Source organism: Mizuhopecten yessoensis, unplaced genomic scaffold (assembly GCF_002113885.1).
Source record: "Mizuhopecten yessoensis strain PY_sf001 unplaced genomic scaffold, ASM211388v2 scaffold11097, whole genome shotgun sequence".
In the NCBI taxonomy this organism is placed as follows: Eukaryota; Metazoa; Mollusca; class Bivalvia; order Pectinida; family Pectinidae; genus Mizuhopecten; species Mizuhopecten yessoensis.
Window position 1 is genome coordinate 987419 of NW_018408878.1, and position 27990 is coordinate 1015408.

The window sequence follows — 27990 nt, forward strand, 5'->3', positions numbered from 1 at the left end:
CGGGACCCTCCGAACTCTAGACGGACGCTATACCGTTTGAGCTACCTTGTCGCCGACGATGGATCCAGTCCGGTTCCGCTACATAAATAACTCACATCTGGACTTGGTTTGTTTAAAATGTGGAAATCCAAAGCAAATTTATATTTATTCACGCATTATAATTTCAAACATTAGAATGGTGAATATTTTCATCAGAAAATACTGAACTAATGCTTTGTGTGTATAGATGTTCCAGTGATGATTGGTTATCATGTTTACGGTACTCTATTGAAGACACGTGTCTCACAAAGTTCCTTTTACAATTGAACAAATACCTAAATAAAATTTGTATTACATATTAATCATTCATAATGGGTTTGGAGACCGTTTCCTTACGCAAAACTCATATTATATCTAGAAAAAATGCTGTCTGTAAAACGAGTCAGTTTAAAACTGTGTAACTGAACCTGTGTAAAGACGTCCAAGTTTACAATCTTTTTCAGGTTTCTATTACATGTTTTTTTGTCCTTCGAGGAGAATAAGTCACCTATAACGGATGTCTATCTTCAAGCGAACCAGACTATCACACAATAGTCCCGTGTCTTTCAGCGACCTTCAAAAATGCGTTGAGTACTGAAAATACACATATGACATAACTTCAAGGACATATTACCGACACGCAACTTTTAAAATAAACAACATTTTTAAAAATCAGTCTTTACTCTTCATGAATTGAATCTTTTACTTACATAAGAGAGGCGGTGGTGGCCGAATGGTGAGGGGTATGGCATTTTGCTATCACTAGCCCTCCACCACTGGGTCGCGGGTTCGAGACCTAGGTGGGGCAGTCGCCAGGTTTCCTCCGCTGGTCGATGGTATTTCTTTAGGTACTCCGGCTTTACTCCACCACCAAATCCTGACACGTCCATATCCCTATCTTACCTTAGCGGTTAATAGGACGTAAAACATACACCAATTTGTTGAGATTTTCCCAACGGCTATCTGTGTATTAACGTTAAATTATGCTACTATTCTCATTCTAACCTTTTTAACGAGGGGTCGTGGTGGTCAGGTGGTTAAGGCGTCTGACATTCTGCTACCACTATCCATCCACCACTGGGTCGCGAGTTTGAGGCCTGCGTGGGGCATTCGCCAGGTAAAGGCCGCCGCTCGGTGGTTTTTCTTCGGCTTTTCTCCACCATCAAAACCTGGCACGACCTTGAACCAAAAGCCTTTTTAACGACGTATTGATACAAACAATGATACCTAAATTTATCTATTTTATAGTCATTGAAATTAAAAATAAAAAGTGAAAGAGAAATTATGCAAGAATGCAAAAGACACCAAACAATAACGAAATGTTTAGGATGCAGTGTAATTCACGTTCGACATACCATATATATATATATATATATATAGAAAAAATAAAATTAACGACCGACTAAAAACCTAGCTGCTTTCACCCTTCACAGGGCTCTTCAGGTTTGAAGAGCCCTGTGAAGGGTGAAAGCAGCTAGGTTTTTAGTCGGTCGTTAATTTTATTTTTTCTATATTTACTTCCTTCACATGGACATTTAATCACTTTTTATTATACATATATATATATCTAAATTTTAAAGCTGCAATCACATGAGCGTGGGTTATTTTTTGGTAGGTATACCAGTATGGTTGTAGATTGATAGCTCGCGCAGATCTCGCTAACTCACGCTTGAGCCTCTTGTTCTCGGAGATCCGTCGCGAGACTTGGGCTGTAGTCGCCCGGTATCAGCTTTCGTTATGAATTTGTTGAATAAATACAAGTTTTGTATCGTAGACAATTCTTATTTACGGAACGCAACGGTTAATAACATGATCATTTTTAGCGTCATTAAATGTTTAAAAATCCTGATAATTGATATGAAATATACCGTAATTTCAGAATTATGAGAAGTCAACACTGGCAGCCATAACATTATAGTACAGAGAAAAAATAGGCAAGGTTTTCGTTTAAACACCGTTTTTTTTTTTAGACGCTCAATTTTAAATCTGTTCGGTGATTTATATTCTACAATATTTTTTGTGTTGCGTTTCTTTGGATTCAACTTCGTAAAATAACTACAACATTGCTAAATTAATCTGAGAATATACCGTGATTTCAGAATTAGAAGTCATCACTGGCGGCCATGACATTATAAAGGCAAGGTTTTCGTTAAAATCCGTTTTTTCGATGGGAAATTTTAAATCGGTTCAGTGATTAAAATTCTACAATATTTTATTATTTTCCTTCTGATATATCGACTTCATATTATATTTTGAATATTGATTGACATACCATAATAAAGTTTTAAGAGAAAATTACGTTTTCACGATTAAGCCTTATTATAGGAGCATCGAAATGATCATTTTATTCACTTTACACCTATTTGTTAGTTGTGTAATTTAAGGCTTATAATTAGACACCCGTACCTAACCCAATTAACCCCTGGGGGGAGGTCATCACAGGTGTGAAGGAGACTTACCAGTGAGGAGATCTTACGGGAGCCGAACTAATTGAGGCAGGTGTTGGTAGGGGTAAAAGCCTTAGGGGATCGGTACTAGTAATTGTAATCTTACCCCTCTGGCTAATTAAATTTATAGATAAAAGTTCACGACATATTGACATACCCTGCGGATAATCTCATCCTCCGGCAAAGCCCGGAAAAAGAATCAATGCACTGTACCTCTCGGAAGCAGAGACGTTTCTCTATTGCCGGGTGTAACTGGTTGTCTGAGACTCGGGGTACATAACAAACACAACATATAAATGCCTATTAGACCATTAATATACACAATAATTGCACTTTCAAATAATACAAAAAACTTTAAATTATTTATTTTATTTTTCGGTTAAAAAACCTCGTACAATACTATTGGATCATTTTTATACCTTATTATTATTATAAGCCTTCTTGGCCCCTTTCGATCGCCCCAAAATCATTAATTAGGAACACTAGACACAGATGCAGCGACTGGTGTAAATGGGCTACGCCCAAAACGCAAATATCAACACCTTCAACCACCGACATACCCTGCCAAATTCATACCTGAACTCGTCGCAGGGTAATTATTATAATTTGTACGTACACTCACTAATTAGTTACCCTCGTATCACGATGTGTGTCTTTACCCATGGCCTTCTTAAATTTATAAACATCTATTTCAGTGTTAGGATGTACTTCTAGATTAAGGACAACAGTATAAAATATTGATTATTTAATTATGTCGAAGGCCTTCTAAGAAAGATCTAAATTTAACATACTAATATTCGATGACGAGTAATGGTGGCGATAATTTGCGTTTCGGAAATCCTCTAACGATATCGTAGGCCGTTGCAATAAAATTGATGTCATCCAAATAGACTACCCGGCACGGGTGCGCTTCGGTATGTGAAAGAGGCAGTTTCCAATGAATATCTGTAGTATATACGTCTCTTAAGAAAATATTATTATTCTAGAAAAAGGCCTTAAATATTAGAATATATAACTATGTATTTTTGAAACAAAACACATGTCTGAGGGTATGTTTCACTATCAATAGAAATAGTCAGATTTGATATATTTGAAAGATAGTGACAAATATGTTCTTGTTTTTATTATAAATTGAACTTTTATAATAAGTGTTTTTTGAAACTGAGAAATTTAGTCAGAAGAATTAGATATGCATATAAATACCTGTGTAAAACAAACATGTGTTAAGACCGGAGCCTGAAGCCTATCAGAGAAATCATTAACTAAATAGTTTTTCGTAAAACTTCACATGAAAAGAAAATTAAACATGTGTAGCTGATTTTGGAAATCTTGACAAATCACTATTGAATTACAGACAATTATTTTAAGTCCCCGAACATGCAAGTGACATACGCTAATTATATAATAATGCGGGCAATTAGTCGGCTTGACCACACAAAGAAACGAGTTATTCAAGTCGCGTTGTTTACCAACATGACACGCTGATCAGGTGTTAGGCACGCCAACAAACGCTCATGCGTTTTCTGAGTTGTGTGCACTAATCCCTAATTGGGGTATCTGATTGGACGAGCGGACATAGAGATCATTTATAAGTACGGGTGTCACGGGCTTGGATTCAGTCTATGCCTTGGCATCAATAATTTAGCAACGTCAACTTTTGCTGTTTGATCTTCAAATTCAGGTAAGAATGTTTAATATATTTTTTTCTAAGTTTTGTATTATTTTTTATTATTAAAAAAATATGAAAAAGTTTATATTCTGAGGATTACACTTAGAATTGCTTTTATTAGAAATTGCTATTTTTGTATATACACATTCTATATGGTAGATTTACTATGTTACAAGAATTTAACATTTGTTCTTAAATCGTATTACTATATTTTTGTATTTGATCAAAGTTTTGTCATAATTGTTTCATTTTCTCTATGTCTTTGAAAAAACCAGACATCACAGTTATTATCCATCTTTTAAATTACTTTTGACTAAATAATATATTCAGTGAAATAGCTGATAAGGTACAATAAGAGTTATCGCCCTTGTGTATCCGGGAAAAACTGAAGATTAACACAGTCAACTTATTCTGTCGAAATAATCTACAAATCAATATGGGAAAGTGTTTCCAAGCACAAACAAGGTCAAGACATACATTTTTATGATATGATAGTCAGGGTAAGTAGTATGGGTCAGGTATGCTAATCCCTTCGGGCGGAAGTAGAGTATACCAACGCAACCCTCCAAGTCATTAACCGGAAGTAAGCATTTTTGTAAACAAAAACTCGTGGTAGCCTTCTTAGACTTATCCAGTTTTATAAGTATTTTAATGAGCAATAACCTTATATATTCACGGTAGATTAAATAAACATATTCTGTTTACTATTTGGCTAATTCGAATATTCATTAACTGTTCGCATAACAATCACCTTTTGATTGTCCATTTTGAATATAATTATATATGAAACATTCACATTGATCTGTTAAATATATATTAGACTTACGAGACACTCAATCTCCCCTATCATACTAGACTGTTAAAGCATTACATAAATGTACATAATAATGAATTAAAAGTTTTGCCAATATAAAAATATAAAAATAATTGACATTAAAAGACACATTACTGCTTAATTATAGAGCAAGATGCGACGTCGATTAAGAATATTAACACGTGTTTTGGCACAGGACCTCGTCATTTAAGGGTTGCTTAGAATTACAACTAACTTTTCATCTTTACTCATATCGTAAAAATCCCTTGTGATATTACTGGCCTCCTGCAATAGACCCGATCGGTGATCATTATTAAAGTTACATTAAATCAAGACTCTCTGTTTCTACCACGCTTTTACACGCGAAACACTTTCTTTCACTCAAAGGTATTCTCTCATACCGGCCTGTTCGATGCGTATCGATGCTACCCCACACCTAAACTTAACTAGCGCACTACGATGTGATTTAGGCATTACTAACAGATTATAATTTTCTACCTCATAATTAAGCTTAAATAATCTGTACGTACGTAGTTTGTTACCTCCAGAAATACAATTTTTGTCTCCGGGACGATTAGGTGCCCTTTTCCAATTTTCAATAAAAAAATCCAAGCCACGGACCTTAGCGTCCTTAAGTAAAATTTAACTATTCCTATACCTGTGCTATAGTTATCCAAGCCTAGCTCCCGGAGTCCGGACATTACCATGAAGTTCCAAACACATGCACGCATACACAATACACCTTGAGGCACGTTTTTAAATTACATTTGCTGTTGATATGAATTCATCCCCTATTTAACCAAAGCAAACAATTGTATGTAAAATTGACGTATTGAGAGTATCCATGAAATCATCGAATACAAATCCATAACAAAATAAATGACTTCATAAAACTGAAATGCTATAGTGTACTAATGCACAATTCTAAGAAATATGCTACTTTTCCCGATGACATTCGTATACAATGAATCGTAAGAGAACGTTCCCTTCATTTAAAGATGCATATTAAAGAACGTCCATGAACATACACATTAACACCTAAAAATTTTTTATAAACCATTGAAATGAATTATATGTATTTAATACAATACCAAGGCCTTTGATTAACGAGTCAAGGATTGACCTTAACATTCTAATTTTCAAGTATGTTATTCGCTGTAACAGGTGAGAGCCCACCCATACAGCCACAAACCATGGTCGATGTCGCTCAAACAATGTGAAATCAGATATGTAACATGCAAAAAACAACAGTTATACTTGTTCTATAGTGGTTCTAAAAAAATACACTGTTACTTAACAATTTAAATGACAGATCCTTTTATAAAAATAAATCAGGTCGGAGCTATATATATAGATGTAAATGACTTTTCCCCTTATCGTGTTTCTTTTGCAAAAGGTAAAAAAATAATTAAATTTATCAAGAACGAGAACTACTTTTGATGACCCGAGATATGCGACACCTCACTACACCAACAGTGAACGTTTTATATAGATTTTAAAGCAACACTACACCTTCACTGATGTGTAAACCACCGCGTATTCTATAATAACATCATCTGTACAAGGAATATAAAAAAAAAGATGATTGGAAACGAAGTGAGTTTGCTTTTGGACAATACACATGAAATGGAAGATTCTTATTACATGAAATAAAATGCAAACAATAAAGGACATTAGTGGAAATAATACGATATTCATGTGATACATGTAAATATATTCCGTCTTTGCGTATTGCAGAGTTATCTTCTCTTGGGAGCTGGTATTGATTGTTACGTCACTTGTTTGTGAGAGTAACGTCATCAATTTTTGAGAAAACGACGTAATTTTCACACACGAACCAATGACGTAACAATCAATACCTGCTCTCAAGAGAAGATAACTCTGCAATACGCAAAGACGGAATGGCCACACAAACAATTTTGAGAACAACTATATTAACTCTTATCACCGATTTTATTTCTTTAATACATTTTATTCCTTTTAAGTACACAACAAAGACAATAAGGTCACTTTATGGCGTTTTGATGTCAGCCATATGGAGTTCAGTTCTATATAAAGTACATGATGTACGTAAAATGTTACTATATAGCGTTTATGTTTTGGACATTATTACAATGGAGTACAGCCTTGATTCTATGATAAGCGGCTTGAAAACAAAAGTAATAAACAACAAAATTAACATCCTCTCCTGAGTGCTGTCCCCACTGACAAAATAATAATATTATGAATAATAGCAACGCTCATTCAACAACTCCGCGAAAAGTTTCCCCCACGAGATTTAAGCGTGATACCGTACTTGATTTTGTTAACAACAGTCGACAGGTATAAACGTTCCCAGGGTCATACCTTTTAGTGTTCCCCTCAGAATCTTATTACAGGGTCCTAGACCAATACGTCAGTACAATGTATGACCCACTTTTCACTTCACAGTAAATACACTCAATACCTTTCACACACACACACACACACACAATAGGTAAGTGTTACAGTGTGACACTCCACGCCATTTTATACTGGTGTTACTGAGGTGACCAATGATATATCTACCACACGTCAAGGTCAGCGATTCAACTCTACTGTACCTGTATCAGAAGCATTCTGTGAAGTTGTCATTGTATGAGAACGTGTTCAAACGACTTAGTCAGATCACGTTTTCACTGAAATGTGGGACGAGTAAGACTGGTACGGATTTGTTAACACTAATAAAGAAAGATATTATTAAAGGTTATCTACTTTTTGAAGTATTTGTATTTACATATCTTTTGATTGTTTTACCATATTACCGTTGGAAAACATCATGAATAACAATGAATGTCTGTTAAGGTAGCTGTAACGTTGTTTTTGGTCGGTCAATATCCCCACCTTATATTAACCACATAACCCCAGTACGTCACGTTGGCAATAATAACACATCCGTTTTCAGGGAAACTACGTCTATACTGCCCATGTAAACTGTGCCCTATCCCTTTGTCATACGACCTAACATAATACGTTAAATTAAAACTGAAAATATAAATGTCATCTTAGATAAATTAAATTCTAAATACTACATGTTGTTATGATCTGTAGTTCACGTAATTCCTGAAAACTTTATTTCTCATAGGGAGACATGATTCTTTACTGAGGTGAATTATAGGTTCAACAGTTAAAATTATTATTTTCATATGTTGCGTTTTCCCGAATTTACTAAATTAAAAGGAAATTAAATTTAAATAATGAAACAATAGAAAAGCAAGTCCGATACAGTGTTAAACGAGGGAACTAATGTTAACCTTAAAAGGTAAGTAAAATATGTAATATGTAATATTATTTTGAAGTTGCTGATCGAAACACAGTATATAAATGTATGTACAAGGTGTCAATAATAAAGTTGATTTTAAAACAAAATGCATTTAATGAATAAAATAATGTAAATATTCATTTTGTACGAAACAATGATGTATCCTGTTATAGCAAGATATTTCCACGGGGATGATATTTTCGCGATTTCGCGGGTCAATAACGTGATCTCGAAACTTAAATCCGCATAATAAGATGACAAGAGTAAAAAAAGATCCAGGATAATAAACTTCATAGCCGTATGTAACGTCTCATGATCACGTGGTTGTAACGATTCATTTCCATCAAGAATGATACAAGATGGTTAAAAATAGTTTATATCACACATGTAATAGTTTTGTTGATGATTTTATTATAATAAAGCGTATTCATTTGCCTGCTTGACACTTTATATGCCAAGTGTCCCGTCTCTGTGCTAAAACACCGCGAAAATTTAGTTCCTTCAAATGTCTAGACTGCGAAATTATAATCCTTGTCAATTTAATTGTCTATTTTTATTTCAAAATCATGAACATTTAAGCCCTAATAATTATCCCATTGTGCGGTATTATCTAACTAACGTATTCACAATACCTGATTATTTTCTCAAGATTTAACTAAAAGTACGTCACGTCCCCAGGTAAATTTCGCCCATGAGGAACATGTCATTTATGTACTTGTATCAAACTCTGAATATGACCTGAATAATGTTAAAATGAGGGAAAATAATCCTACATCAGATATATAGTGTAATCATTTCCATGTGAGAGAATTTAAAAACATACTTTGTTTGTGACTTCATGCATTTACAGTAGGTGTATATACCCTGAATGTTCTCGCGAGAAACTAAACATAGCTGTACCGCCCAGTGACACCGCTGAAGTACTGCCGACAGGGACTGATACTCAATACAGGACTACAAACATGGCGTCCAAAGAGGTAAGAGAAATTTTTATTTAAATCTAACCAAACGGTAGGTTCAAAAAATTGCTTTGTACATTTTTTTATGTTTTATTTGTGTTATTCATTATACTAGGACATTTAATTAAGCAAACAATTTTAAAACAAATAAGACAATTACGTTTAGCATTGCGCTATAGATGTCTATAGTCAAGACAAGATCAATATGCTGGTCACAGACCTTTTAACGGCTAGTCTTGGTCATAACACAACATGGACGTACAGACGTACATCATGTTGTTTCTTTGTGTAGAACACATGTGAAGTACTGGATAGACAGTCAGATATTCAAATTTTATTTTATTACAAATAATGGGAGTTTTACTGAATTATATTCAGCCCTAAGCAATTTACTACATACGTTTGTTAGGTCGACAACACAGATTTTATACTAGAAAGAATGATTGATATAACTGTCTACGATGATATGTTATATGCTAAAACGAATGGAATGTTTAAAATTGTGTTAATGTATCATGAAAACAATAATTCAAACGCATTTACGGCGACATAAACATTTGCTAATGATATATCAAACGGAGGGGTCACACTTTATAGTAGAATAAAGATATCAAATTTAGCATTACTTGTATGATGAAGCTATATCAAAACGGATAAGTTACCTGCAGAGGAATATAAACTCACAACTCTAGGTAACTTTAGTAGGAACACATCTGGTGTAGTTTAGGGTTCTGGTATGATTTCAGGATAAAAGAAAATCAAGTTAAACGCTTTGAATATAGATTTATCTTTGTTAAAAATAAGATTGAGTTCGGTTCTAAAATGTCTTTCATTGAAAGTATAAAGAGAAGAAATATGTTTTCTTTTTTGGCATAACATATTAAGCATTTAGACAGAGAGTGAATAGTTGAACGGTCTGATGTGGTTTTTGTAACAGTGTCGCTCTGTTATTCTGGTAAAACAAATTGCAGGTATGAAATGCCTCGTGTCATCAACTCATTGTTTTCGCTACTAGGTCACACCGCATGATTGACCATTGGGGATTGGCCGGGTACTGGTTGTACGGCTCATGATGTTACGAAGGGTAGGCGGAGTGTTATTGCGCTAGGAGGTGTTATGCATGATTAACGCGCAACTCGTTCTGGCTTGGTGACTCTTTGAACCCATACGTATCAGTGTTAACAGATAGGAAAACATTTTGCTCGTCAAATAATCTTGAATTGTTGCTAACCATGATAAAGATATCTTCTCCATAAAAAGTACACGATTGTGTTTTTTTCTTAATGCTAATTGTATCCTTTACTTTCTGTCTTTCATGTCGCCCGTTGTCATGTAATCAATGTCTTGTTTCTCCCTTCTAACGATATCCTTTCTCACGGTTTCCTACTTGTCAATCCCCGCCATTGGTCCTACGTGTTGTGTTTCTGCTCTGTTGCTATACGTATATCATCCCCTGCAGTTTTAGGGAAAGAATATGCCTGATGTATTCCACTACCTGTTATGAGAGGCGACTAATTAGGGGCCCCTACGTAATAGGTTGTTTTAAAGTATCTTCTGCTTAAAGGGTATTGAAGAAAGTTGATCCGCTGTCACTTGGCAATGGCATCGAATCTGTGCTCAAGCGAACTCTCTCGCAACTCATTTTAACCATGTTACACGGTCAAAAAGTTTGGACATTGAAAAACTGTATTCGAATTAAAGGCTCTCAAAAGAATTTCCACAATCAGATATATATCATAGGAACGAGATATTGAGCTTAACACACATCATATGACAGTGTTTGAGCGTGAGACTTATTCTCCATGTACTTTTTTCTAGGGTCTCCTAGAAGTTATTCCCCCATTTGCTTCCGTCTTAGCTTTATCGATTTTGACTTAAATGAAATTCGTTTTTGTTGATTTCGATTTCTCCATAGCATGTACACTGCTGTGTGTCGTACAGTCGTTCAGAATGGCTGACCGATGTTTTACATGTATCATAAGGTTAATACAGGAGGTCAACCATCCGGCGTCCTGAATGCGTACACAGGTACGGGTGTGTGTAGCGGTCATAATGTTCGTAGGGTCACTCATCCCGTTATAGACTATTAGGTTCCGGTGTCCGTCTGGAATGAAAACAGCACGTCACGGAAGGCAGCTACGTATGAATACAATCGAAAACCAGGAAGAAAAGAACCACTTGTGCTCAAAGGGTAGGGAGAACCTAATATACACCCAGACAAAGGAAGGTGACGTTCCACAAGTTTATGGACAATCCCAGCATGTTTGTAACGAATGTCTCCGCAACCGTGTCTTTCTCCGTTCCTGTCATGAGTATAAGTTCTAATTCTGCCCTTGTAAATTGTCGCTGTGGTATTCTTTATATCTGTAAATTGACACTTTATCTATGTGAATTGACATGTATCTATATGAATTGACACTTTATATATATAAATTGACTCTTTGTCTATGAGAATCGACACTATCTCTGTGAATTGACACTTTATCTATGTGAATTGACATGTATATATATGAATTGACACTTTATATATGTAAATTGACTCTTTATCTATGTGAATCGACACTATCTCTGTGAATTGACACTTTATCTATGTGAATTGACACATTTTCTATGTGAATTGACACTTTATCTATGTGAATTGACACATTATCTATGTGAATTGACACATTTTCTATGTGAATTGACACTTAATCTATGTGAATTGACACATTATCTCTGTGAATTGACACTTTATCTATGTGAATTGACACATTTTCTATGTGAATTGACACTTTATCTATGAGAATCGACACTATCTCTGTGAATTGACACTTTATCTATGTGAATTGACATGTATCTATATGAATTGACACTTTATATATATAAATTGACTCTTTATCTATGTGAATCGACACTATCTCTGTGAATTGACACTTTATCTATGTGAATTGACACATTTTCTATGTGAATTGACACTTTATCTATGTGAATTGACACATTATCTATGTGAATTGACAATTTATCTAATGTGAATTGACCTTTTTTCCATGTGAATTGACGCTGTGCTTTACTTTACCCGTGTGCATTGACGCTGTGGTAGTTTACCAATGTTAATTGTTTATTGACACTGTGGTATACTCTACCCTGTGAATCGACGATGTGCTATGAATTGACGCAGCCCCTTCCCAGGGTAGGGGGTCAACAAAACCCTTAGTCATGATCACATTACATTATGGGGTGTCGTTTTCCTGTTTTGAACATATCTCATCTCTATGAGATTGGTATGCTATGAGGTAATGCCTCTCACAGTCTGATATATAGACCATAGACCACAATATTTAAATTACAAAAGCATGTAATAATGCCCCCCCCCCCCCCCCCCCCCCCCCCCGACAGGGAAACACGGAATACACCTCTTGTAAGCACGATAGTCGGCCTACAAACTTGTGATTCCAATTGAGATAAAATACAAAGATCTTATCCACAGAAATCATTGTGTGCCTCTCTTTTCACTTTATTGAAAGCCGGTTATAGTGGGTGTAACTCCTGAAATAACGAATGAATGTTGATTTAATCGACGCTGACGGCATGTCGTCTCACATTTCAATGAATTCTATACGTTGTTGATATTTAATAATATTTAGAAATGATGTCGTAAAATCCAAGCACGACTCAGCATTTTAGACTAAATAAATTGTTATTATTACATACTACAAAATCGATATTCAAACAAGAAACTAGAACATAAGAGGCGAAGAGGAGCATATGAAGAAACAACATGGGAAGGAGAAAAGAGTTTAAAGAATATAAAGATAAAAAAGAGCTGGAAATGAGCAAGAAAAGAAAGAACAGAGAAAGGTGAAGGAGCGAGTTTGGAGGCGCAAGGAATAAGCAACTGAGGAAGAAAAAAGACAAGAGAAGGATCAATATTAAAATATGCAAGGGACAAGCAAGAACAGAAAAAACAGGGAAAGGAGAAGAATCAGAAAGAGCAATGCATAAGCAAGTGAGGAGGGAGTGATGAATGAAAGGATCAAGATAAAGAAGCAAGGCATGAGCAAGCGATGGAGACCGGAAGGAGAAAGAGCAAAATCAGATAGAGCAAGGGAGGGGCACAAGGGCAGAGGAAGGAAGGAAGGAGAAGGAGAAAGATCAGAAAGGGAAAGAAATGAGCAAGTGAAGAAAGGGCATGGTGAAATGACATGCGAAATAGCATGTGCGAAAAAGAAAAGTATCAATAGGAGGAGGAGGAGGAGGGAGGGAGGAGGAAGGAAGGACGAGGATGACGAGGAGGAGGAAGGAGGGGACGAGGGGAACGAGGAACAACAATATCAGCACGGAGAAGAAAATGAAGGGAGTGTGTTTTACAGAGACCAGTTGTGTTGAACAGAACGGTGTGCGGTGTAACTAAAGTTATGGTCTAAATCCGTTTATAGTTTCACACTTTACAGCACAGTAAATATAAGACAGTTCATGACATAGGAATCTCCTTCCATTTAGTGGTAGTAGTGTTGACAAAGGAAGTCATGAAAACAGAAATGTTTACGTAAACAAATACCAAGCACATCACGCGGTCTAGCAACTAGTAAACACCAACATAAAAGTCGCCCATAGGTGACCTTACCTGTATAGAAACAGTAACTAGATACATTCTGTATGTGTAGGTAGTACGATCTGTGATGGGGTTTTTTTACCTGGCTGCATGGGTTCAGATTTCAAATTTTGTATTTCTTTACATCGAAAGGTAGACATACAGATACACACTATACTTCAATTCACTATTGTACCATACATAAAAGTCAATTCTATACAATAGACTGGTATAGTGTTGATGATTTACAACTTAAAAAGGCACTTAAATTCATTTGACACCAGTATTCGTTTATCATACATTTCTTATAATTAATAAGTATTATCTAAGGAATTTCACAGTGATGATTCTTTCTTTGAACTGATTTTCTTCTTCTAATTCAACCATTAACCTCTAAAACGTTTGGGGTATTCAACAACTGAAACAAGATGTCATTTTTAATTATAAACTTCATATTAATACCTGAAGTGAACGTGTTTGCCGTTGAATGCGAGACAAACGAATCTTCTTTCTGTCGGCAGTATTTCGTCGTCGTAAGCGGCATCTCCAAACGTTAAGGTTTTGCCTGTAGTTGTTTCTTATCAATTGTTAGCAGTACAACCACAACATAAAACACAGACAGGTCATGAAATACACATGTAGTCATGTAGCTGCTCAATCATCTTCTGACTTTTATTTAATGGTAACATGTAAACAAACAAACAAACAAACATCTATTTCATTTTTAATTCGTGTTGATAAAAGTTTTTCTTCCTAACTCATAATAAACTAAACTACCACACGCACTCTTCTTAATTTGGCGTTATCTTTCAAAATATAATGTGTGTGTTTTTCTGGATTTCCAAAGCAATACCTCTACATTGCAATTCAGAATAACATTTCTATGGACACCAATGTGTTTATGTATACAAATCATGGTGTTTCAATATTAAAAACCCTGGTTTTAGTTTATTTAACCTAGATTAATGTTTTCTTCGCGCTGCTAGTGATTTTATTTACAACTCTGTGCCGTGTGATGTTTTTATGTAACGTTGTTGTCGTTTATCTTCAAATTGTTGAAGTTGGCCAGTACCATTTAGAAGTTATAGCTAAAAAGCCCCCCCCCCCCTCTCATACTCCCTCCCCTTACGTCCCCCTCCCCAGAGGATTAACAACAGGGAGCTCTATACCATCATTGAACTAGCTTTCGTTCTTTAAATCTACTGCATTTAAGTGCAGTAGCCGGTTCGGTAATTGACCCTTTACAGACCGGATATGACGCATTTCCAGACATACGACACCGTCTTCTGTGTTTGTGTATATATTTTTGCTTACAGGATATGATGGATTTTAAAAATACATAAAATGATTTATGATTTGTAAATGATACCTTTAAGGAAATGTTCTTATTAACCTTAATTCAATGTTTTAAAAAGTGTAATAATTATGGTGAAAGATATGCAATAAAACGTAATAATAGGAAAGTACTAACAATACAGTTAACACGATACGGAACAATCGATTTCATTTAAGCAAAGGACAATATCATCAATATAATAATTATGATATGATACATGTGATATAACATAATACAATCAATATAATAGAAACTTTGAAATTATAATAAGGACATATCAAACAGACAAAACTATAGAGACAATACAACTCACACTATACGATACAAATAATACAATATATATATTACAATGAAAACAATACCATATATCAATAAAATAGAGCTCAATATCAATAAGTAATTCAAACAGTGTAACTCAATAAGTTTATTTTGGTCACCTTACTAAAGTTGTTTTGATACATAATTTGTCATTTGTTTTAAGTTGTTTTTTGTTTCATTTTTTGTCACAGTTCTGCTGCTTTAAACATACTTGGCTGAAATAAAGATATTATTTTATTAATTAACATGAATATCACAATCGCAAAGATATAATGGGATCAAATGTAATTTGCCTTCCACATCATTTTTATGACATATAGTACGTTATTTCTTTGCAGTATGTTTTCATGTTTTACTTTCAATTATGAGCGAATTAGCTTATACTTGTAATTTATTTTAAGTTTTCACTTGTTAAACAAAAATCTGAAGTATCCCTGAAGGTCAAATGCACTCAAATAATACCACGAAGAACAAAACGATAATATCTTTATGTATCTACCTGGCTCTTATGGTCCACCTTACTTTTTGCATACAAATAGTGAGAGAGAAAAACCGATTGCCGAATGCCTATTATTGTCAATTTTGTCTGAACCGAGTTAAATAAATCCAATTGTTAAAGGTTTTGTTTGCGTGACCTAGCAACCGATCTTTGTTAATAGAAGTATTAGTTATCAAAGTATCAGTTTCCCTTACCCAGGCTAGGGGGTGGTGGTTAAGTGCCTGTCCCTTAAAACCAGGACAGTGACCTAAATATCAGGGTACAACTTGTGTTAGACGTCAATACAGGTAAGAGAGATTTTATAGGAAGCCGTTCATGCGTAAATCTAATATATTTTGCGTATGGCGTCATATATTTGGGTCCATTGGTACAGTATAGCCCGATAACCCATCAATTATTTACGCCTGGGTGCTTTTCATTCGAAGCATGTTTTATATTTGCCAAGCTGTTAAAAAAACTTATGCCGCTCCCATGAGACTTATTTAAAGTTTATTTTCACTTTAGGAAACAATTCTTTATCTCTCTTCTTACAGTTTTATGTGTTTATTTTATGTTTCATGATACATATCAAGTAGGGTTTTCAAGAAACACTGTCCCAGTGCACTGTGGGTTTTCGTATATACAGCAACCTTCCCTTAATTTCTCAGATAGACAGACATGGGCAGACAACCAACCAGACAGATTCACAAATGAAATAGAATTGTATTCAATTGAAAAAAGAGCGGGGTGGAGAGGGGGAGTGTATGATACTGATTAAAGTAAAACTAAGCTATATATAATAGTAATTATAAGTTTAAATTAGATCCTCTTGTTCAGAGTATTTCCACATTCCCCTGTTCGTTTAAGTGTTCGCTGCCACAGAGAAGCTTAGCCAAACTTACGGGAAGGAATGCTATACAATTTTGAAAAGTTTTCAAATAAATTGTAACGGGATGAGCATATTGTAAACTCTTATGAAAGAACAGAAACACAACACACTGTATTTACATTATTTACAATATTTTATTACAACATATATTAAGAACAGAAGTATATTACATCCACTCTAACATTCACACAGTTAATTACATGTATTTATACAGAGAACATCATATCAAAGGGCAGCTATCCATCTTATTCTACACAGGTGGGCAGATATCCACCTTAGAGTGTGTCCAAGCAATAGGCTGCCCCTCAGCCCAATAATCCCAGTCCACCACAGAACACCAAAATATACCACGTAGGCACCACGTCCGGTCACCACTGTATGCATAGTCAGAATACACAGAATTGTTTCTCTTTGTTCGTACATCAGTTTTATTGTAAAACAAGATTGTTTTAAGATCAATTAAGCTGTATAGGGAATTCAATAACTGACTACTGATGGAATTATAAAGTTGAAAACACTACGTATCAACATGTACTTGATGTTTTCACTTTTGATTTAAGGATCCAAGTACCACTGACAAAAACTGTGACTCCGCATTGGAAACATGGTATTTTTTTTATTTTTTTCCCCACAAGTTTTATTTATACATAAAACAACAACAACAAAAACGTCCACATCTCACATACATTGTGATGTCATTACCTCCATCATCCTCCTCCTCCTCCTCATCATCATCATCATCTCACATGCATGGTGATGTCATTACCTCCATCATCCTTATCATCATCATCATCATCATCTCACATGCATTGTGATGTTATTACCACCATCATCATCATCATCATCATCTTCATCATCATCATCATCATCATCAGCATCATCATCATCATCATCATCATCATCATCATTATAATCATCATTATCATCAACATCATCAACATCATCATCATCATCCATTCATTCATGTATGGTGAATTGATTTCATATATTATAAGTACATGTATCTTTTCAGTTGCATCACAACATTAACACTTGTGTATTATTACATCAACACATCATCTTTCTACTCTACATTCGCCATCCATACACAATCGCCCTTACTCACAACCACCCATACTCACACCAGGGCTCCTTAATGATATAGAGCAATGACTTCATGTTTGTCCTGAAATAGAACACACAAGTTATCTAGATGAATATCTATGTCTGTCAAACCAGTTCTGAATAACCAGATCATGTAATCTTAAACGCATTTAAAATTTTCTTTGCAAAGCCTACAGGCCCGCTTGAAATTCCACACACAAACCAGTTGTGAAAAGAATCAATTTAAAACTTTTTTTCCTTCCTTTTACCTGTGTCCCGATATGAAATATTTTGTTTTTCAAATACGCTTGTGCATGGCCTAGTCGCAGTAGGTGGGAATGTTGAATACCCTTACTATAAAAGTAAGCATGTGATTTCAAAACAATGTAAGATATTGTCACATTTTGATCAATAGTACATTTGATAAATCTAAACATAAAAATCGATCAGTCACTCAGGGAATAAACTTTGTGATGTTGTTTTTAATGACTACGCATGCGGTATATTAAGACATTTTAGTTGTTTGTCGATGTATTGAAAGAATATAAAGATACCGTGAAATAAACAATGTTTTCAATTGTGTTCTGCCATTTCCCTGAAACAGTTTGTAAGGTTTGAATATTATATGAGAAGGTGAAATTTCATTCATATTTACACATTAAGTTGATATTTTCCAATAATTAGAGGACATTTTGAATAGTGTAGAACAGATAGAGAGTATTTTATTACCACATATTTCTAACTTGAATACAAATGAATACATTATAAACAGATACAATTGTTTTAAATTGATTCGTTAGCTTAAAGAGAAAATATTATATGGATTGGAAACTATTTCAAACTCTGTAACTTGAAATAGACATTCCTTAAGTTCAACAGTGAAATATTCTTCAAACATGTCGGTGATGATTTTCTTTCCTTTTCCCTGGTTAAAATGAAAAGTTAATCATTTAAATAATTTTTTCCTCATTAAAAAATAAAACAATGTTTATGCTGAGAAATTTACCATTATGACATGCATATTGATGTTATTGAGCAGATTTAAGTAAGCATAAATATTAAATGTAAATTTGGGGAACTAAGAAAAAGATGCTGCACTGTGAAAAAGGGATAACTATATTACAGTCATAGCTATGATAAAGTAACATTGCCGAAAAAACTCACCTTGTCATTTTGTACTGTACAAAGACACTGGGGAATCACTGTGACACCTTGTCATTTTGTACTGTACATAGACACTGGGGAATCACTGTGACACGACCTCACGTCTATAACCCCACTTTCTATAACAGTAGTAGATCTATAAACATGGGGAGGCAATGTTAAAACGATTCGTCGTAGGTTTACCGTTTGCCTTACCTGTGCCATCTAATGTCTAATAGTGACACACCCCCCCCCCCCCCCCCCCCCCCCCCTTTAAGAGTGTAATTTGTCTGTCAATTGTATCAGTAAATACATTAATTGCGATTTTGACCGATTTTTGCATTTGTATTGTTTGGTTTATAAATATAACGTAGATATTATTATTAATTGTGACTATAATCTCAATTGGAAGTGTTGATTTTGACGGCTTTCTTTTACAATCTTCACTGTATATGATGGTATTGTTAATATAAAACATTTTAGCTTTTGTTATATCTTGCTAAGTGTATTTAATATTTCGATTTATGATAATTATAATTTCTAACTTTTCATAAATGAAATAGCTTACAACAGACACTGTTATTTGACAATCAATCAAACAAAACACACACATGCATTCTTACATCCTTTGAAAGAACAGGATAACTCAATATAGTAACATATATATATATACCTCATCTTAACAATGCTTAAAACAACATTTCTATGTATCGCATATCTTTTAAGGCTAAGAAACCAGGTAACAGGGAAAAGTACCATAAGTCATACAAGTGAAATATCAGATAAATCATCTCAGGTAAATAAAAAATGGGAGTTATATGAAACTGACTATAAATAACTGTACTCATGCCATCGAATTCCTTTAAGGCTTACTGTTGATATCTTATTAAACTGAAATTCTGTGGTCTTTAGAGCATCACCAGTTTAGTTCAATTCGATTTTGTGACTTTATTACTTCGTTTCCTACGTCTGACATATACAAAATAAAGTGACAGTGCATTATGAACAGAAACAGGATGTGTGACGAATGAATCAGCACGAAGGTGTGTGTCGTCTACATCTCGTATGATGTAAATAGTGACTCATTAATTAAAACAGTAAACACGTAGAACGCCTTGTACCTGTAATTCTGGCAAAATAGGACTTATCATTCTTTAATAAATATGAATATATACTCTTGGTTTTCCACAATAATATTTCTTCATATATAATTTCCTTACACTATTAAGGAACGACACCTCAGAATGATTTAAGTTCGTCTTATAAAACAATATATTCCTGCAATGAGAAAGTAACACTTTTTACATCCATGCAAACATTTTCTTTGTTTATACTTTGCCCTACTTTAATATATTTTAATATATGTTATAAGAAGGCCAGGAGGCGGAAATATTGGGACTTAAAGTGACCTTTGTTCTTATGAATATATTTTGAGATCGCATTATGCTTTTGTTGACACGTTGGTATTCTGTTGTTTATTTACAATTTAGCTTTCCATGGACTTAAGTACGGAACAACAGTAACAGCCAAAATATGTCTCTTTTATCAAATTAACGTATGTTTCTTTTTTCGAAATTACTGATCCGTCACTTTGATATTTAGATGAACATTTTATCCGTAACAACTGATGGAAAGTTGTCGACGTAATCATTCTCTACTGACTTGTGTCATTGATTGTTAGCATTATCCGAACTTATAATAATGATATATCGTTCTGTTTAGTTAAATAGGATTTTTATATCATGTACTGAATGTGAATGTAAACCTAATCTTGTTTCAGTTCATAAAATCATATACAGTAAAACCTTGTTATACTGCCAATTTTTGTCCAGAGAAATTATGACGTTATAATGGGGTTTGGTGATAAATTGAGGAAAACATATCAAGCAATTCTTAGATAAAGATTACAGTAAAATCTTGTTATACTGCCAATATTTGTCGATAGCGCGTTTTTGCGTCCCGTGTAAAAAGGAGTGAGTCATTATTTATGTACCGATAAAAAAGGTGATATCATAATAAGTCCTAATGGAAATGGTTAGTGTAGAATGTGTGCCTCGATTTTCTAATTTCACACTTTTAAAATGTTGTGGTACATTTATTTTAAGACCGTTAATATATCAAATAAAAATCTAAATTCAATGTTTTTAAAATCTCATATTTTCCTGTTTATCTGATCACCACTGGAAAGTAAAAATCGACATTTATGTAAAAGTCACAGATGCTTATAAAAGAAAACAGGTAACCTGGGTACTAGTTCTGGATGGGAACACAAACATGTTTAAAGAATTTCATCTATGGTCCAGAAACTTGATAAGAAAATGCAACACATTTTTTTATGAAAATATGAAATGCTCAGAATGTTTCATTTCGACACAAAACTTTATGATGTGTAACGAATTTTTGTTTAAAAAAGCATGTCCCCAACTTTACTGCTTATTAAAATTTAATACAAACGACAAAAATATTATCAATTAAAAATTATAAACCAGTTCAAAATCATTATGATATGCTCCAAATAAGCAATTCTGATCACTTTAGCCATCTTTGATCTGTCTCTCTAAAAAGGTTTACAAGGATTTTTTTTAAATTCCCACTTTATCGCTAATTTCAAAAGTGAGATAGTAAATACACACTTTCATTTATTTCTAACAGTAAAAAGGTACACTGTGTTAAGTTTAAACATATTGTATTGCTGTTGCTCGCAATAAGTTTGGAGATAGAGAGAGAGACAGAGAGAAAATCGTATATCTCCTCCGTGACACAACCGACGACAGGTATGTCTTTACTTTGTATTTATTTTTTACAGGATAAGGAAGAAACTCCGGAACGAGGGAACTGGACAGGAAAGCTGGACTTTTTACTGTCGTGTATCGGATACGCCGTGGGACTAGGAAACGTGTGGAGGTTTCCTTATCTCTGCTACAGGAATGGAGGGGGTGAGTACACCGAGTACATATATTGACAAGCAGAACTGAACAGAGGACCGGAACGTGGAATGTTATCCCATCCACCTTTGGACGGAGGAGTGGGTACACCTAAATTAATCGCACTTACCAGCAAACAGAGGGAGTTAGCTCATAAATCGTAATATCACACACCACTAAAGGGGTTGGAATGTATAGGAACACCCACCTGTGATAGGAGGAGATGGCTTCATATACAGTGGCGGATCGAGAGACCTATCTGGGGGGGGGGGGGGGGGGTGTCCCATGTGAAGAACAATTCTCAGGGTAGGTGGTTTCCTGAAGCCCCAAAAATTACCTCAGGATTCGCGACTGATATAACGTAATCACATCCACCACTGCACAGAAAGATTGAATACATATGCTTGCATTCATCTCAAGTGCACGCGGAGGGAGTGGTTACACAAAATGTAATCACACTCTAAACTTAATGGAGGGGTATATTCATTTAACGTAATAACACCCTCCACTGCACGACGAGGATAAATACACATGGTTGCACTCAAAACTCAATGGAGGGGGTGATAACACAAAATGTAAGCACGCTCAAAACTTAATGGAGGGGGTGATAATACAAAATGTAATCACGCTCAAAACTTAATGGAGGGGGTGATAACACAAAATGTAATCACACTCAAAACTTAATGGAGGGGGTGATAACACAAAATGTAATCACACTCAAAACTCAATGGAGGGGGTGATAACACAAAATGTAATCACGCTCAAAACTTAATGGAGGGGGTTAGCTCACATAACGTTATCACTATCATCGTGACTAAACATTTGTAAACTCCGGAATAAAACATAAATTATCAATATTAATAAAAAAAAAGTAAATATGTGTTCGGAATTATAGCATTTTAGTGCTTAAATGTTTTCCTCCGCTAAGTGGGAATAACAAATACTCTTGGGTGAGGAACATGCAATGAATATTTACAGTATTACGTCAAAGCCAAAGAAATCTATCTAAAAGCGATCACCATTGTATGAGCTTCAGAGTTAACATTAGCGTACGTACAAATATGCAAAATCCCATTCAAAACTTATCAAAAGTTGCCATTATCTTTTTCTGAGTGAGTAATTAGGAAACAGTGCGTTTATATATACAGTCTCGAAAAGTATCATTTTTAATTCAGAATCTTTTTCAATTCTCATCAGTTTGATACACGAATAACGCATTTTGATGCAGACATTATTTTATCATTATCATTTAAAAAGTTGTTTTAATTTTTGAATCAATTTATAAAAGCATTTAAGTTTATTTCTTTATAAATTAAGTAAATAAACATCACAAACGTCACGATGGTTATTCGCCGTTTTCTAAACAGGAAGTGGGTTCTGAACGAAAGTAGGTGAGTGCCGTGATAGTATTCATTGTACTGAAATATAATACCATTATTTACAAACACTAAGCTTGAAACTATTTATCTATTTCATTGTTATTTTGAGACCGTAGGATTGAATTTGTAAACATATCATATTCTTCACTGACTGATTTTCTGTCCACAGGAGCGTTCTTGGTGCCGTACGCCATTATGTTGTTCGTGGCTGGCTTGCCTCTGTTTTTCATGGAGCTGGGTTTGGGTCAATTCTGCTCCCAAGGACCCGTCACCGCCTGGGCTATGAGCCCCTTCTTTATGGGTAGGTGTCATTGACATCAGTTTCATATGTTCTTAATGTATCATTTTGGATATTTTATCATATGAAAGTTATTCAGTGAACATAGATTTCAACAAAAGTGTGACAGCTTAGGAATTTTAGGTTGAAATACTGCCTTGCTGGCAAGTTAGCTTTTCCAGCGATGCGGTATAACCCGGGGACCTGCTCACTACTTTAGCAACGTCGAGCGTGGTCAGTAGTTGGACGGGTGACCGCCAGCACGTAACAAAATGACATCAGACTTAAATTTTGACGTCACATTAGATAAAAACAAAACATGACTAAATTGCTATATTTGCTATATTTCCTTTAAAAGATTTCCTAACTGAAATAAAATAAAAATTGAAAACTCGTTCTTTATATGCCATGGGTAGGTCTAGTAACCGCTATTACTACCATAGCGTTAAATACAATCCGTGCAATTTGTTTACTTGCAAGGGGTATGTTACAGTCTGTGGTCTTTGTTTACAGGTATCGGGTGGGCCATGATCATGATTAGTGCTATGGTGTGTACGTACTACAACGTCATCATCATGTACTCCGTCTACTACATGTTCGTCTCCTTCGTGAACCTTGACGACGAGTTACCATGGCAACGATGTGGAAAATCGTGGAACACCGAGAAATGCCGTGACGAGCCCTTCCCAATGATGGACAACATGAACGAAACTAGCAAGATGACCGCCATGCTTGGTTAGTTTTGCAACACATTACTCGTGTATCAGTGTAGTATCGGTTTTATAATATGTCTATGTATGTATGCGCTATCTAATTGCAAATGTAATTTGAGTCAATGCAGTCCCCGTTTGACAAATCTCATGAACTCGTGTATTAGTGCACACAGCCTCGCTTTCAGGATAATACCCGTTGAATGAAGTACCCCTTCACATCGGGGATATTCTTATTTGCCATTTTAAGTAGAAATCGAAAGAATTCCCCATTACGTGGCGCTGTTATCGGTGAACATTGCCGTCATAAGGCTATATGTCGTAAAACCCATACAACAAACGTGGTATTGTATTTTGTACATCCAGTAGCTTCACGTGAACTCTGCATTACATAATACTTATGTATTATATGTGCCACGTGACTTTCTGTGAATTTCAATATTATTATACAAACCAATGTGCGAAGGCTGATCTAATACTCCCTTGTGCACGCTTACTATTGTAATAGGAGAAAAAGAAATACTGGGACTCGAATACCCTCCAAGCTCTTCTATTGAGCTACCTGGTTGCCGGCAATTGGCCCCGTCCAGTTCCGCTACATTCTGTTTATAACACTATACCAACGTATTATGTGTACAATTTAACATCCAGAGTATATAATTAACATATCAATAGACATAATTAAATATTATATGAAACCCCATCTTTAATTAATTCCCGTTCAAGATATAACCTTTCTAGATGCATTTTACGTAACATTCGACAGTAATTTTACACGTATAAGCTTTGCATTTATTCACCTGATAGCATATATTAGGTATTCTGCACATTGAAAATCATTCATCGAAATGTACGCCCCATTTCATTACTTACTTCATGTTAATGTCATGCCACGTGTTTCTACATAGGACTCAAGGACCAGACATGTCTGTCGGGTTTGCTTGCAAACATCAGCGCCATCGTCAACCAGACCTACAATGCCATCGGAGACCTGAATTCTACACTCCTGACTGATCATACCGACAGTTGTGATATCAAATTCACGACGCCAAGCGCCGAGTTCTGGAAGTAAGTGATATATGTATTCAAATATCGGTGGTATTTCGATACAATTGTAACAGTACATATGACGGTGTGCGCATGTGCTGCTTGACATACTTAATCTTTGAGGAAACAACAAAAATAGAAGACATGGGGTTTTACAAGATAACTACCGCTATTGGTACAAAAGAAAACAATACACACAGACCCTTGACATATTACAAGAAGAAGCTGTTCCGGAAAGATAAGCGTCGCCTGCTTCATTGACGTCACCCGTCATATTAATCTAGCTATATGGTCGAACTCATGGGTAAAAGTAACGACATAGGATTGATAACTGGTTTTTGTTTTGGGTGGGGGCCGTGGGATCTGAAGGTAAATGCTGCTTTTCCTGTGGTTCCAGTGTCAATATTGACTGTCACTTTCAATTTATTCTCTGCTTTTGATAAAGATTTTTACTCTTAAAGGTTTTAAAAAGTAAACAGCTGGCTTCGTCGTTCTTGTCAGCTAAATTTGCACAATACTTTCAATGTTTGAATTTCGTTTTTCTGGTATTTTTTGCCATCATGTTCACCAAATTAAATATTTTATTTCCGTTTGAAATATTTTAAAGGGTTACAAGTCATATGTATGGTTATGCATCGTCTTATCACGGGCCTTCATACACACTATTACAAGACGCAAGAAATTCACGTAAATTTACTTTTATAACTATACCTTTCATTTATGTTATCATATGTTTTTTATTTTTTTTCATTTTTTTCATTTTTTTTTAAGTTTGATATATTTCAACGATATTTTGTAATGGATTCTAATTGCGCTACGAAATCGAAGAAAAAAGGTTTCTTTTGATTGATAATATAAAATGGTATTTTATATTACAGCCGGTACGTGTTGAGGACACAGGAGGCCGACGGTCTGGAGATGATTGGTGGAGTTAGCCTGAAGAACGTCCTCTGTCTCCTCATCTGTTGGGTCTTCATCTTCTTCTGTCTCATGGGCGGAGTCAAGTCTTCGGGCAAGGTATGTTTCGAGACATAAATGCCAAATACATAGTTTATCAAGCAGAAGAAATAATATGTCAAGCTACTGTTGTCTCCAGTTCTTAATAGAAATACCTTTTGTTTAAGTTCGGTATTATGTTTACTGTAAATGGTCACAACTTGTTGTAGCCCTTTCCAAATTAAGAATACTTGAATGATTTTTCACGAATGCGCAGAACGAGCTCTTCCTGTTCTCCTATTGGTCGGATGGATGTGCAATAACAGTAACTCTTTTTTCTGAACTGAAACACTAGAAAACCTTATTTTACACTGGTCAAAAATTGAAATAATAGTTGTCCCATGTCAGTAGTGTAGTTATTAAGTGTCTGTTATAATTGTCATTGTGTGAAGTAGTTCGTGTATTGGGTCTTAAAAGTGTGTGTATAACGTCACAATTGTGTGAGAGTACAAAATGTACAAATGAAAAATATGTGAAGTACGTATCAAAAGTAAATGAAGTACATCTGTATTAGTTAAAAGTGTATAACTCGTGCGAATGATGCAAATGTATTGTCTCTGTATATTACGTGTCACGTCCAATAATGTTTGTCCCCGTGTCAAAAGTGAATGCGGTAAAAATGAGATGAGTAAATGTTCCACGTGTGAACGTATTGTGTGTATCACGTGATAAAGCTGAGCGCCATTTCCTTTTCTGTAGGTTGTGTACTTCACGGCTACATTCCCCTACGTCATCCTCGTCATCCTGCTGATCCGAGGTGTAACGCTGCCCGGATACGAAAAGGGGATTGAGTTCTACATCATTCCGAAATGGGAGCTTCTAAAGAACCCAAAGGTACAGTAGACAGCACCTCCCAGAAAGCGTCATTTTAATTTTAGACAACAACAAAAATGTTCGGATCAACACTGTGATCAAAATATCGACATGTTCAACCGGAAGTGTATCGTATCACTAAAAGCTACACAAGCGGATACAGCAACACTCGTTACTTTTGGTTTAGATTTATTTTGTTTAACGTTCTATAAACAGCTTAGGTAATTTAAGGACGTACCTCGATGTGTGTATGTGTGCCGGAGACAGGATATGTTGGTGTAGTTGCCTCCTTGTGATAGCGCGGATCTGATGCCAACTTTATAGTGCTATCTCACTGACATACCATGCCAAAGGCACCGTTTTAGTTGTAGACACATTCTAGTTAAAAAGCAGATCAACTTTGGTTATAGACAGGTGTTAGTTGTTGACAAATGCTAGCTTTATAGCAGGTTAACCGCAGTTAAAGACAGGTGTCAATTGTAGACTAATGGTAGCTCTAAAGCAAGTTGCTGCAGTTATAGAAATATGTTTGTGATCGTTAGTTTTTAGTTGTAGACTAATGGTAGCTATAAAACTGGTTAGCTGCAGTTATAGAAAGGTGCTAGTTGGTTGGTTGATGGGTTTATCGCCTACATGACTCCACCCATGTGAGTTTCGTCTCACTGACGGAGGTCGGTGTTCCGTCGGCGTTTGGTGCTAGTTGTAGAAAGGTGGTATTTATATAGCAGGTTAAATAGACAGGTGTTAATTATTGACAGATGGAACCTGTCATTCGGTTAACTGCAGTGATAGGCAGATCAATAGGTTTGACTACTGTTATAGAGTGGCGTCAGCTTCTGA

General features: G+C 35.2%; 1 protein-coding gene across 1 annotated transcript in view; it reads left to right on the top strand.

The window, feature by feature from the left end:
* Window positions 1–8122: 8122 nt before the first annotated feature.
* Window positions 8123–27990, top strand: part of LOC110465659 (sodium-dependent proline transporter-like) — a 28083-nt gene continuing 8215 nt past the window's right edge. Inside the window, exons 1-8 of the mRNA XM_021521613.1 lie at window positions 8123–8228; window positions 9079–9205; window positions 21811–21940; window positions 23477–23608; window positions 24098–24319; window positions 25203–25362; window positions 26220–26358; window positions 27037–27171. Of these exons, the coding sequence (XP_021377288.1) occupies window positions 9191–9205; window positions 21811–21940; window positions 23477–23608; window positions 24098–24319; window positions 25203–25362; window positions 26220–26358; window positions 27037–27171 (933 nt within the window). The 5' untranslated portion in view covers window positions 8123–8228; window positions 9079–9190. The remainder of the gene's footprint in view (window positions 8229–9078; window positions 9206–21810; window positions 21941–23476; window positions 23609–24097; window positions 24320–25202; window positions 25363–26219; window positions 26359–27036; window positions 27172–27990) is intronic.